Here is a 13134-nt window from a genome sequence, read left to right as displayed (position 1 = left end):
TCAGTAGGCCACATTTACACTGCAGGTCTTGATGCCCAATTCCAATTTGACGACTTGATTTTTTTGACGACCTGCTGTGACCTAAAAAGTGACCCATAACCGATATCTGCATTTGGACTTTACACTTGGCGAAACAACCCAAGGTAGAACTACTGACCCGGAAAAGCTTAGCCAAAAAAGGAAGTAAAAACGATGTGATTTGCAATGGATGCGGTCATGCGGATATATGGTCTTTCCGAACCATCTTTAAAGGTCAGCAAAACATTAGGTTTAGCCTTCATCCTCCATTGAGCCATTGAAGAGTCATGTGATTGCAGTTGGTGTCCACCTAAGTTGCCGTAATTTGCCACCTTGGCCGTTTAGTCTTACCATTCAAAGTTTGTGATATACTGGTAGTTGCTCTGGCTGCAGATGTCTATGATCTTGGTGAGCAACTCATCTCGGTAAGTGGTGCCTTCTGCTTTGTCCACATGCAGCATGAGCTTCTTCACAATCTCCATCAGGTTCTTCTTCGAGACCTAGACACATTTTAGCAACCCGTTATATTTGTGGTCTACACAAAATGACTTAGAGCAGGGGTGCCGAACCCTGTTCCTGAAGATCTACCTTGCTGCAAAGTTCAGCTCCAACCCTGATGAAACGCAACTGAACCAGCTAATAAAGATCTTCAGGAGCACTTGATAATTAGAGACAGGTGTGCTGGATCACGGTTGGATCTGAACTCAGCAGATAAGTAGATCTCCAGGAACAGGATTGGGCACCCCTGAGGTAGAAGAATGTAAACAATTGTTGAACATACCATGCCATAGAGCAGATCCAGGGCTCTCAGGCGGATAGACTCATCTTTGTCGTCCAAACACTGAAGGATCAAGTCCTTGTGTGACTGAACGGACTTCGGGTGCGTCTTCAGGATCTTGGACATGGCCAGAAGACCCAAGTACTTCACTGCAAAACATCACAGTGCCTAAGTGACTCTTGCAATGAAGCGTAGTCTCTCTGTTCTCTAACTACAGCTGTATTGCATTTATGCTAATTGTCGTTTAGCTCAGTTCTTCTATTTAGACTATTAAATTCACCATGTAATGGAAGTAGCGACAGACATTTTCTTCCATATTGAGACATCCGAGTAAAACGGATTATTGAAAAGATTTAAAAAATGTAGGATGGGACTTGGTTCTATCCATCGGTTGTTGACTGGATGAAGGCAGATCTGAGGGGCTGTTTACACGACACCGTTTTCAACTTAAAAACGTAAAACTTTATGCGTTTTGGCCGTTCATTTACATGACAACGGCGTTTTGGGTGCCTGAAAACGCAAACTTTTGAAAACGGGTTTCAAAGTGCACGTTTTTGAAAGCGGTTTCTGTGTAAACCACAAAAACGCGGATCCGTGTGAATGGGGATCGTTTTGACAAAGGTATCGTCGTCTGTGCGCGGAAAACTCAAAGTAAAACTTCTCCGTTTTAAGCATATCGTTGCTGTGTAAACGTACCCTAAATGCAAGCTTGCGGTCGATTGTAAGAAAGGGGCGGAGTTTGAGCAGACTAATTGATTGGAGAAGTTCGACATACATTACCACCGATGTATGGTTTCACCGGAAGACTGAGAAACATGCATGGAAGAAATGTTCACAATAAAGTGATGTCAACAGATAGGGTGAACTACCATTTCATGACGACTGCAGTCTGAAGCCTTCTCCTAAAATGTACGGTATTTTAGAACTGATACCATTCTAGCCATTTACTACTTTAAAATCTGAATATGTAAATCTACATGAAAAAAACAACAACAACAAGACAATGGGAAAAAAGAAAACACAAACACGAAGGACAACAAACACACGCACACACCCAGGAACACTCACCCCCACAAGAACACAAACGGACTTCAGTTTTGTTTTACTCTGCCAGATTTTTAAAAGTTAAGTGCATTATGCGTAACAGATTAAATGCATATTTGATATAAAACTAATGTTTTAAATGCCCATAAAATCAAATAGACTAAATATAGATGCAAGACAGTTAGAGCCACAGTTCTGTAGTCTTGGGCCATTAGTACAGTGGGCATGTCCTCTACTGTTTTGCCTTGTTGATGCCAAAACAAAATGTACAAATACACTGATCTATTTAAGGAACACAAGGGGCTTCAGGATTGACAGAATGCCAAAGCATTCAGCTGGAAGTAAATATCAAATGGCCCTGTGAGGAAATTCTGCGGTTTTTGAGAAACAAAACATGGCAGTCCAGGATTCACAGAGCTACTCTACGGCCGGCATCACTGGGACACCGATAACTCGAACTCCTGCAAGATAATTCAGATTACTTAATGCACATGTCTTGAAATATTATTGCTTTTCGGAGGAACTTTTTCTTGAAGCTCCTCAAGCTAAAAAGTTACAAATGACTCTTGCCAATTCCCTATTGTAGCACTGAGGTGTCTTCGAGTTATCCGAGATGGAGATCTACATGTACTCCATCTACAAGGCCAGAGGGGGGACTCAGAAACACACAGACAATGAGAGAATGACACACTGCAGGCATTGACAGAAGGCTCACAGTTCTGGTCCGAGTCTTCAATCAGGATTCGCAGTTTCTGCACACAGAGCTGTGGAGCGGAGAGAGAAAGGGAAAACAGAAGGAGAGACAAAAGGCATTACAACCATGTTAAAAACCTTTCCACACCATCTTACATCAATGCCAACTTCAGATGGGTCAAGTGCTTGTTTGAAATCCACTTATACTCTATAAAAATCAGTAGTGGTTGACCAGGTTTTGCAATGGCTAAATGCTGATATCTAGAGAATAAGGTGGCCAATATATAATATAATTGACAATTATTAATTTATTCATTTAGCAAATACTAAAATGTATTAAATTGTATGCATCTGAATATATACTATATATATATATATATTTATTATTTAAAATATTTGTTTAATATTATAAAATGTAAGACATTGGCCCAAAATGTCCAATATTTGCTTGATTCAAAAATAAAATGACAATAATATTTATTCATGCGTTAGATGATCTGCTTCATCATTAATTGGAAAATATATGAAAGCACATATACTACTAAATATTTATCAAATTGTATACATTTGTGTATTTTAAATATTTTATTAATTAAATAAAATTTGAGAAATTGGCTTTAACATCCAATATTTATCCAATTCACATAATAATAATTTAATATGTTTGTGCTTCAGATAATCTGCTTCTTCGTTTTATTTCATTAATTGAACAGTAGGAAATTATATGAATGGAGAGAAAATACAATATTCATCCAAGGACATGAAGTATCAATGTAATATCTTAATTGTGATATATTGCTATATGATTTTATCAACACATTCTCATTCTATAGCATCTCCATATTGGGCTTTGATGAATTAACACACTACAAATGCAATGTCAAGTATAAAGGCCTGTTCACACCAAGAACAATAACTATAAAGAAAACGATAAAATTGTTCTAAAATTTTTTCTCAATATTAAAAAATAGCAGAGATCACACCACAGCTATAATGATAACGGCACAGAGAAACAATATCGTTGGAATCACTTTCAGAACGATTTTATCCAGCTGATGAACGATAACAACATTGACAGCCAATAAGAATCCACCCTGCTTCAAAGAGCTCAAGCTTTAAAGTGACAGACAAGCACGTGCTTAGAATAAACAGAACGATATTGTTCGCTGATGTGGACGCTAATATAGCTATCATTCTTGGTGTGAACGAGGCCTTAAATCTGACTGGATATTTCCGTGAATATATGAAAACTGCTGGTGATATTGAGTAATGTGACAATGGCCCACCTGTATGCTAGCACTGTGATTGGGCATCCCAGAGGACAGTGAGATCAACACTGAGGTCAAACAGGAGAGAGAAAAGACATCAATGGTGTTGTTAAGAAATATGTGCTTGAGTACAACACCGGGTCACGGCACCAAATAATACTGACCTGCTATGACAGTGTTGACACACTCATACAGAAGCGACATGGCTGAGGTACTGAGAGAGGCAATGAGAGGAAGGACAAGAGGAAAAAAAAAAAGAGATATTATATTTAACCCTAATATTTTTAGCCAGCTTTAGTGCTTTGGTGTGTTTTAGTATCATTGTTACCTGTGGATGAGGTTTGTTAGGGGCTCAATCAGCTTCTTTCCCAAACGAGGCTCCAAAGGAGTGAGAGCACCAAACTAAAAAAAACAACAAGACACACGGAAATCTCATTACAAAAAAAGCGTTGAATCTGTCCCCTTTAACCCTAAATGCATCATATTCAATATGCACAATTATAAGGCCTCTAAATTATCAACATGATTAATGTACTACATGCCATCCGTCATTGATTGATAGTTTATACTTTTTTAGCAAGCAAAAGGCCTTTTAGTATCAAACTGCCCTCCGGTTGTGAAATGGGTGCCATTTTGCTGTGAAATCTTACATAAGAGGAACTATTATATTGTTAGTAATATTTCAAAATGAAATCAACAGATTTACTTAATTATCCATATATCATTTTTAGAAAAATCAGGCTTTTTGATGAATATTTATTCGTCCATCATTCACATCATTGTATTGTATTGCATTGCATTTTGTGTTTTGCCCCACGATAAAAACAGCTTTGATCATAAAACTACACTTTTTAAATATCATCTTACTGAGACAAATTATTGGCAGATATAGAGTGACAACTGATATGTATTTGCATTTTATGCAAGTGGCTATGCTATTGTATATGGCTGTATAAATATCAGCAACTGCGCCAAATCGCATAATTTTGTTCAGTTTTGGCTTCTGAATATGTGTTTTTCCTCCTCGACTATGAATGAGCTCCATATACTCCTATATCATACTCTATGAGCCATAAAGGCCTGTTGTATCAAATATGATGCTCAACTTTTTAAAAATTGTCTCTAAAGTTTCAATAAACTGTTACATTTAAAAAATATATATATTTTTTTCTGACTACATCAGACTTTACAGGGTTAAAACCAGACATATATAGTTTCTTACCAGCTTAATGATCTTAATAAGGACCCAGTTGTTGGTGGAGGAGGTCATGAGTTTGAAGAACAGGGGCGCCAGGGACAGGTAGTTTTTGGGATTCCTTCTGGCCAGTTCACAGATGACGTTCACAGCCGCTGACTGGACACCTGGGAAATACATAATCAAACGTTCAGGTGGAACGCCTGAAATATTAGCATTTAGCGAGCTACATTAAGATGATGATTTGGCATCCGTACCGGGATCTGGGTCCTCCAGCTTCTCTTTGAGTCGTGGGAAGGCAGGACGCAGGGACTCGGGGTACTTCAGGAACACTTTGTACATGATCAGCACCGCCTTCTTGCGAATGTATGGCTTAGTGTGGGACATCTGAGATGGAGGAAGGGTGAGAAGGAATGAATATGTGCTGAATGTCAATATTTGCCTTGCATAAACACTCTGAATGGCTTTACCAAAGTCATGATGTCATTGGCCAGGTCACGAGCCAGGTCGGGGGTCACAAAGCAGGAAAGGCCAGTCAGAGCCACGCCGGTGTCGTACTGGTTGGGACTACTGAGATCCTGATGAGAGATGATGAAGCATCCTATAGCAACCAGCATAATCAAAACAAATACAGGTGAACAGGAAGTTCAAAACGCACCTTGCGGATCTGATTGGTCGTCAGCATGATGACATCAGTGCCCTCATGAAAGCATTGCGATGCTGCAAGGTAGCCGATTCGCTGAAAACGAGAAAAAAAAAGACATTTGTGAACCAATGTTGCTAACTAAAACTATTGAATTGTTTTGGTAATAAAGATTAAATCAAATATAAATAATTAGAAATATTGCCTTGGCAACTAAATGAGATAAAATGCAAAGTACTAAAATAACAAAAACTGAAATAAAAATAATTGAAAGCTAAATATAAATATTAAAAAAACAGTAACACTTTAGTATAAATATGCATTTACTATGAACTAAAATTAACTAACAATGAGCAACACATTTACAATATTTATTAATCTTTGTTAACATTAGTTAAAAATACAACTGTTAGTTCATGTCAGCTCAGGTCCATAAAGTATTAACAGTTACAACTTTTGATTTTTTTTATGCATTCATTAATGTTGAAATTAACATGAACTAAGATTAACAAATCCTTAAGAGAATTAATAAATGCTTTAATAAGAAAGTATTTTCCGTTGTTAGTTCATGTTAACTAATGGAACCTTATTGTAAAGCGTTACCAAAAAGACAAAACATTTTTTGACAATAGTAAATAATAAAAATAATAAAATAAAAACAGAAATATTAAAATAAAAGCCAATTAAAAATATTAATAAATAGTATATAAATAATACTAAAAAAACACTGTTGCGACTGAACGCAAATATTATTTTTTCGACGCTGCCTCTCACCTTATATGTGAATTTGGAGGAGCTCATCACCTCCACGATGTTGAACGCAGCCCAACTGACATCATAGCCAAGCATCTGCAACTGTTCGAAAGAGAAATCAAAAGAATAAGTGACGGATTGAGCTAATTTTGAAGCAGAAGGGAAATGATATCAGTGATGGGCGGTCTTACGTAGGTGAGCTTGCAGACTGCATTGGCTTTAACCGCGATGTTGTCCTGTTTGAGTTCTTGTTTGATCTCATCGATGCATGTAGAGATGTATTTGGCCTGTAGAAGGAACAGGAAGTATTGTTAGAAAGAGTGAGACAAAAATAAAAACAATTCTCTCCGTAACAGCCCTAGGCATCGTTTAGCTTCCTGTTATCAGCAGCATCTGTCAAATCACTGCCTGACCTTAACAGAGAAGAAACGTGTTAAAACCATTAAACGTTTTGCCTCGTCTTTACCTGAAAACATACCTAGAGAGACATTTATCAAAACTAATGATTATCTGCCATAATTAGCTTTTTTTCAAACGTATAGTAACCGAAATTGTCACGTTCAAAACCCAATTTTTTTCCCCATAAACACAAAAGGACGTATTTAGTAAAACGTCAAAGCTGCTCTTTTCCATATAATGAAAGTGGATGGGGACCAGGGACATAAATCTTTTTTAAAATTCAGGCAACTGGACATGAATTGAATGCTTTATGATTTTTCAGACAAATTCTCACATTAGGCAATATATATAAGCCACAATCAAAGACGCATTGTTGAAACCCAGAAGCTGAAAATAATGATAAAAAACATGCTCAAAACTAGGTCAGTATGTTTGTGCGTGCATGCGTGAAGAATCAATGAATGACTAAAAGAACTGACAAACCACAATATCTCATGGCCAGTGAGATTAAATTGTTAAATGATTAAAAAAAAAAAAGGGGGAGAGAACCTTCAACCAGCACTCAAGACACACAGCATACACGCTCTCTGCATCTCAGGGACACACACACAAAGTGCTGTTGTATGGGGCGAGTGTGGTGGTCATGTGTCTTTAGTCATGAGACAGCCAGAGCATTGACAGGAGGGGAAGAACTGAAGGGCTTAGAGAACCATTACATGGGCATGACCTCTCGTTTACCATAGTGAAGGATAGCAAGACGTCTTCGCTGGGGTAAAGAGTGCAAAAGTAAATGAAAGTTCTCCATAAGATTTCTAAATCTTATCAAAACCCTTGTGAATGATGCATTATGGGCCGTTTAAGCACAGAGAGAAAATACAAGGTAAACAAAGGTTCTCCAGAAGGTTCTTGTCACATCTTTGCAAAAAATTCTTATGAATGGTGCATAACGAGTGATTTTCTCCCACTGAGAATGAAAATATGAGGTAAAAGGTTCTCAAAAAAGTTTTTCCTGTCATATCTTAAAATTCTTGTGAATGGTTCATTATGGTTGATTTCCACCTAGTACAAATTTTAATGAGGTAAATGAAAGTTCCCCACACGATTTTCCAGTCACATCTTTACAACCCCTTGAGAACGGATCATTTAAGCCCAGAGAGACTGAAAAAACAAGGTAAACAAAGGTTCTCCAGAAGGGTTTTGTCACGTCTTTACAACATTCTTGTGAATGATGCATTACGGATAATAATCCATCATTATTCACTCATTATCAATAATGCACTCATAATGTCCAACCACTGAGAATGGAAAAAAGGGATAAACGAAGATTCGCCAGAAGGTTTTTCTGAAAATTCTTGTGAATGGTGCACCTAGAACAAATAAAAATGAGGTGAAAGACGATTCTCTTGTCAAATCTTCATGCAGTTCTATGAATGATGCATTATGGGTTATTTCCAACCATTGAGACAGGGTAAAAGAATATCCACCAAAAGATTTTCTAGAAGATGTTGAATTATAGGTACTTAGAGGCAAGAGAGGCTGAAAATCTTTACAGGCACATCTTTACAAATGATGCATTATGGGTGATTTCCACTTAGCAATAATAATTTTTAAAAAATAGGTGAAAGGTTCTCTGGTCAAATCTTCATGTTGTTCTTATGAATGGTGCATTATGGGTAATTTCAACAACTGAGACAGAAAATATGGAGTAAAAGAAGATTCTTCAGGTTCGTCACAAATCTTCATGTTCTTGTGAATGAATCTTATTCCTTCTTTCCCCGCCATTGACAGAATTTTTTAGCTTTCAGTGTTTAAGTGTTTTACGGTAGGGAGCGTCATTACGCATCTTCTCAAAGAGTAGAGAATCTCCGGATCAAAACAGGCAAAAAAGGAGCAGAAACGGATGATAAAACCATTGATTATGCATGTAGTATGTTATGTTATGTTGTAGCCTTTGACAGCTTTTTGTTCAAAATGTTGATTTTTTTTATGAAACTTGCCCAACATTCAAGTGTTGATAAAAAAAGAATGCATGAAACTAGAATAAAATACAAACAAAATATTCTGGGGCCAATACAATTTTGTGTGAAAATTATCAAAAAAAACTTGCAACATAAAAAACAAACACTCGTGGGGAAAGAGTTAAGGGTAACTTCGTGAAACTCGAGGTAAGTTATCAAATCATCATGAATGATGCATTATGGGTAACTTCATCCCTGTAAGAACAAAACCATAAGGGAATAGAATGTTCTCCAGAAGATGTTCCTTGTCCCATCCTCATTCAGTTCTAATGAATCATGCATTATGGGTAATTTCAGCCCATTGCCATGACTGAAATATTTGTGAGTTAGCCAAGACTTGGATTTGACCAGCTCAGCAAACCATCAGTCAAGTATGAAGACAAACTCGATGTCCTTCTCAGGCAAACAAGAGAGCACAGTCTGAGGAAAACCTTAAGTCCTTCCATCTTTTCAAGCACTACTACCAGAATGTTCAAATATACCTACGATGCCCCAAAATGAATATTCAAACACACCTATATCAAAATTATTTGGCTCAAGCGCAGCTATGGTGTCCAAGAAAGCATTTAGGAGGGCAGCTCACTAGTTCTGAGACCCAGCGAGTGCTTTGGCTAAGTACACCCACCTCTTGTGGAAAACAAATATAGAGGTCTCGTATGAAACCACAGGCAGAGAGCAAACAGACCAGAACACACATACAGTCTGACAGTTCATTCAGGAGGCTATGAATATTTCACAGGACTGTCCGCTGTTGGCCAGGTAACAGACACGGCATCTAGGTACAGGTTACACTGACGAAGCCTTGCTGATACCCGACTCCAGATGTTTGCAGATTAAACAGGGCCGGGACACTAGAACTGGAATGTTAAAGCAAGTTTTAAGGATGTTTGTATTTGAATGCATGGCACGTAAAGTGTGATAAAACATGGTTCGATATTCAATTGAAATGAAAGTAGGGGACCAAAACCAGTCAGACCAGAATCAAGATTGTAGTATGAAGTCAATGTAATTAGGTGCCAACTAACTACTTGAACAAGAATAATTAAATATCCAATATAAAAGTTTTAAAGAGCGATAACTCGGACAGCTTGCCATCTTTATAGATGATCATGATGCAACATTTTTTGCCACAGACTCAAGGCCACATCGGACAATGCTGGTTGTTCAAGAAGGTTCACACCGTCTACAGCACATCAGAAACACATGACATCAGTGTCCAGTGTTTACTTGGTTTATTACATTTCATAACACATAACTCACTGATCTGATGTGTGCTGGAAGGGCAAACCGGTGACTAAAATCAATGTGAATCTCCAAAAAAGGGAACGGAATACTGAAGTTAAAGAGGGAAAGCCCTATTTGATTATAAATGCTCAGTTTTACAGCATCTTGTTCTCTTTTTTCCCCAAAGGGAGGGGCGAGGATGGAGCATATTGCAAAAGAGAATTCAGCTTTGTCATTATAGGGGACCAGGAAGCATGAGGCCTACTTCATCATTTCATCTTTAGGCTATTTCAACCACAGATCACAAAATGAACGACAAGAAACCAGCTATTTTCATCCCTGACGCTGTGGTCAAACTGACAGATGTGATTTCATATCCAAGACGACGGCTGCGTCTCAATACCTAGTCAGCTGCCTACCTAGACAACATTTTTGGGCATCTCAGACAAATTTATAATAAAACATATTAGGGGATTAGCTTATAAGCCCGTTCGAACATTTAAAATCAAACGTTTTTTGGGCATCATATGCATGTTGAACTAGTTCCTCATCTGAACTAGTGTTGTCACGATACCAAAACACGATACCTGACTAAAATACCAATCGATACCATTGCAAAAAAACAAAACAAAACAACAACAGTAAAAAAGTAATTGAATAATAAAACAGACCTTAAAAATCATTGTTATATTAAAATAAAAAAACACATTATAAATCACATTCGCAAACCTTTTAATTCTGAACAGTTTGGGATAGGCATGGGTGACGGGATCATAATCTTATTTCACAATATGAATAATTTAATATTTTATTTATGTCATTTTATATCACAATACAGTCATCTTAAAATATATTTGAGATTATTTTATCTTCAAAATAAGCAAAGATGCTAATTACAATCAATATGACAAATACAATATAAGATACAAATGAAATAAACAGTGCTTTAATATTTTCCGGTATAGGCTACAGTAGGTCATTTAACACCAGTAGCATTCAAGAAAGAAATTATAATCAAATGTAAAAAAAAAAAAAAAACGCTGAATAGTCTTTAATCTATAAATTAACTATACACCTAATAAACATATTAAATTTATTCAGCCAAGCAGTGGGTGATTTTCTCTTTTCTTTTATTGCTTGATTAACATTAATCACACAGACAGCAGCAGGTTTCACTTGGACACACCGACTGTGTTTGCAAGGATACTTGCAAGGCATTTTATCATATTTTTGACCATTCAAGCGCAATTATCAGTGAAAGAGAATAGAATTCAAGATCGCATTCTATCTCAAGGCCAGCTTTGAGTCCTTTTTCGAGGCTTTGCACACACATGTGCCGCTGTCACACATCAACTCAAATTATGAAATACTGCTCTTATTAGAATGCTGTCATTCTTAAAGTTCTGGAACTAATAAAATGTAGAACCATGCAGTTTTTGATAGCAGGCTATCGCAATACCTTTCTAGTGCCAGTATATCGTGAAACACTCAACTGAACATTTCCATTCAAATGTGTGTGAACTCTCAAATTTGACATGTGTGGGCATCATAAGCACATCAGAGCATTCAAATCGACCACATATAAAACATTTTGACCTGAACATTTTGCATGATGTAGGTGCATTTGAACATTTAAATTGAGCATTCAAACATCAGTCGCCATCTATGTGCATTTGAACATTCAAAATGAATCACATGGATGTTGTTCAAATATTTTGATTAAATGTTTTGGGAATTATATACGGGTTTGAAACTTTTAGGAATCATAGAAGAATCTGAACATTTCCATTAAATGGTGTTCGAACACTCGAATTGAACATTAGTGGGCATCATTCATAAGCACATCAGAACGTTAAAATCGAACACATCGTAAGCGGGTTCGAACATCACAGGCATCATGCGCGTTCGAATCTTTGATGCCCCCCGAAAAGCTGTCTCCTAGATAGGCTTCTAGATAGGTTTTGTGACACGGCCAATCTCATGACACACATAAGTGAGGCAAGCTATAGCCTATTGAATTAACATCTTTCTTTTAGCGTACCGAATCGGTTCATCACATGCATAATTACACAAAGAACAAGATGGAATCAAATTTGTATTTATTTTGCAGAATATATTTATGTTAGGTGTCACAACCGTTAGCAATGCTAACTGGCCTCATCCATGATAAACAAAACGATGACAGACTGTTCTAACAACATTAACAGCTGTCACCTAACATAACAAGATGATTAAATCACTGAAATAATAATATTTCAAGTTTAATATATAAATATAGTTCATTATCTAAGCACATTTGACAGGTTATAGCCGGTTAGCTCACCTGAAATCAGGTGATTTGAGATCACTGACACGAGATCAACTTGATTCATTTATACCAGCAGCGTTTAAAGCATATTTACAAAAACATCCAATTCTGATTTTAATATAAAACGAAATGAACTGATAGAAGTGTCTCCTCACCTCATCTTCCTTATGGTTCCTAATGCCACGTACTAAATCCTGCAGGTTTTTATCGAACATCCGATCGATGCTCCCCTTTACGATCTTCAGAGCCATGATGATTTCCCTCCTGTCCGACCAGACCGAAACGCAAACACGGGCTTTATCTGAGTACTGACCGGCCCGCAGGAGCGCTAGTCTCTCATTCAGTCCCGAACAGCGGCCTGTGCAGGAGGGGTTTTGCTCTTTCAGTAAGTGCTGATCTGCAGCGGACCCGTCTAGGAAATGGCTGACAAAATGGCGGACAGATCACCTGACTGACAAACCCATCCACACTGCTAGCGCGCGACGCGACGCACTAGTAGACGCTTCCCTGCGTGTCGTTTATTGGGATTTTCACATTTCCTTCTTGATGTTGTGAAGAATGTTTTTGCAGTCACGGATTCCTTTTAATTACTTTTATAATAATCTTATCCAAGTTTCATATTGCATAAATAATTCTAATCAGCTAACGTTAATAGAAAACCTTACTTTCTAGACTGTGAATCAAGCAGTGTTTAAACTTTAAACCTATGGTTTAAACAAACAAAACAAAAAAACTGAATGATTAATCACCAAATAACTCTGTATTCTTCATTTGGGATCATTTGTATTCTCCT

The 13134-nt window shown here is 37.3% G+C and overlaps 1 protein-coding gene across 3 annotated transcripts in view; it reads right to left on the bottom strand.

Moving 5' to 3' along the window:
* ap3d1 (adaptor related protein complex 3 subunit delta 1) overlaps positions 1–12780 on the bottom strand; it is a 34215-nt gene extending 21435 nt beyond the window's left edge. For all 3 annotated transcript variants that reach the window (XM_056236815.1, XM_056236817.1, XM_056236816.1), the window contains exons 1-13: positions 12497–12780; positions 6584–6679; positions 6414–6494; positions 5655–5735; positions 5467–5574; positions 5254–5383; positions 5024–5163; positions 4130–4203; positions 3966–4015; positions 3820–3869; positions 2556–2604; positions 800–945; positions 370–518 (exon numbers count right to left, since the gene is read on the bottom strand). In XM_056236815.1, the coding sequence (XP_056092790.1) occupies positions 370–518; positions 800–945; positions 2556–2604; positions 3820–3869; positions 3966–4015; positions 4130–4203; positions 5024–5163; positions 5254–5383; positions 5467–5574; positions 5655–5735; positions 6414–6494; positions 6584–6679; positions 12497–12592 (1250 nt within the window). In that variant the 5' untranslated portion in view covers positions 12593–12780. The remainder of the gene's footprint in view (positions 1–369; positions 519–799; positions 946–2555; positions 2605–3819; positions 3870–3965; positions 4016–4129; positions 4204–5023; positions 5164–5253; positions 5384–5466; positions 5575–5654; positions 5736–6413; positions 6495–6583; positions 6680–12496) is intronic.
* Positions 12781–13134: the final 354 nt, after the last annotated feature.

The sequence above is a fragment of the Rhinichthys klamathensis genome, unplaced genomic scaffold (genome assembly GCF_029890125.1).
Source record: "Rhinichthys klamathensis goyatoka isolate OS25496 unplaced genomic scaffold, OSU_Roscu_1.1 h1tg000467l_1, whole genome shotgun sequence".
NCBI lineage: Eukaryota > Metazoa > Chordata > Actinopteri > Cypriniformes > Leuciscidae > Rhinichthys > Rhinichthys klamathensis.
Note: the sequence above shows the minus strand (reverse complement) of the source record. Positions and strands in the feature narration are given on the sequence as shown.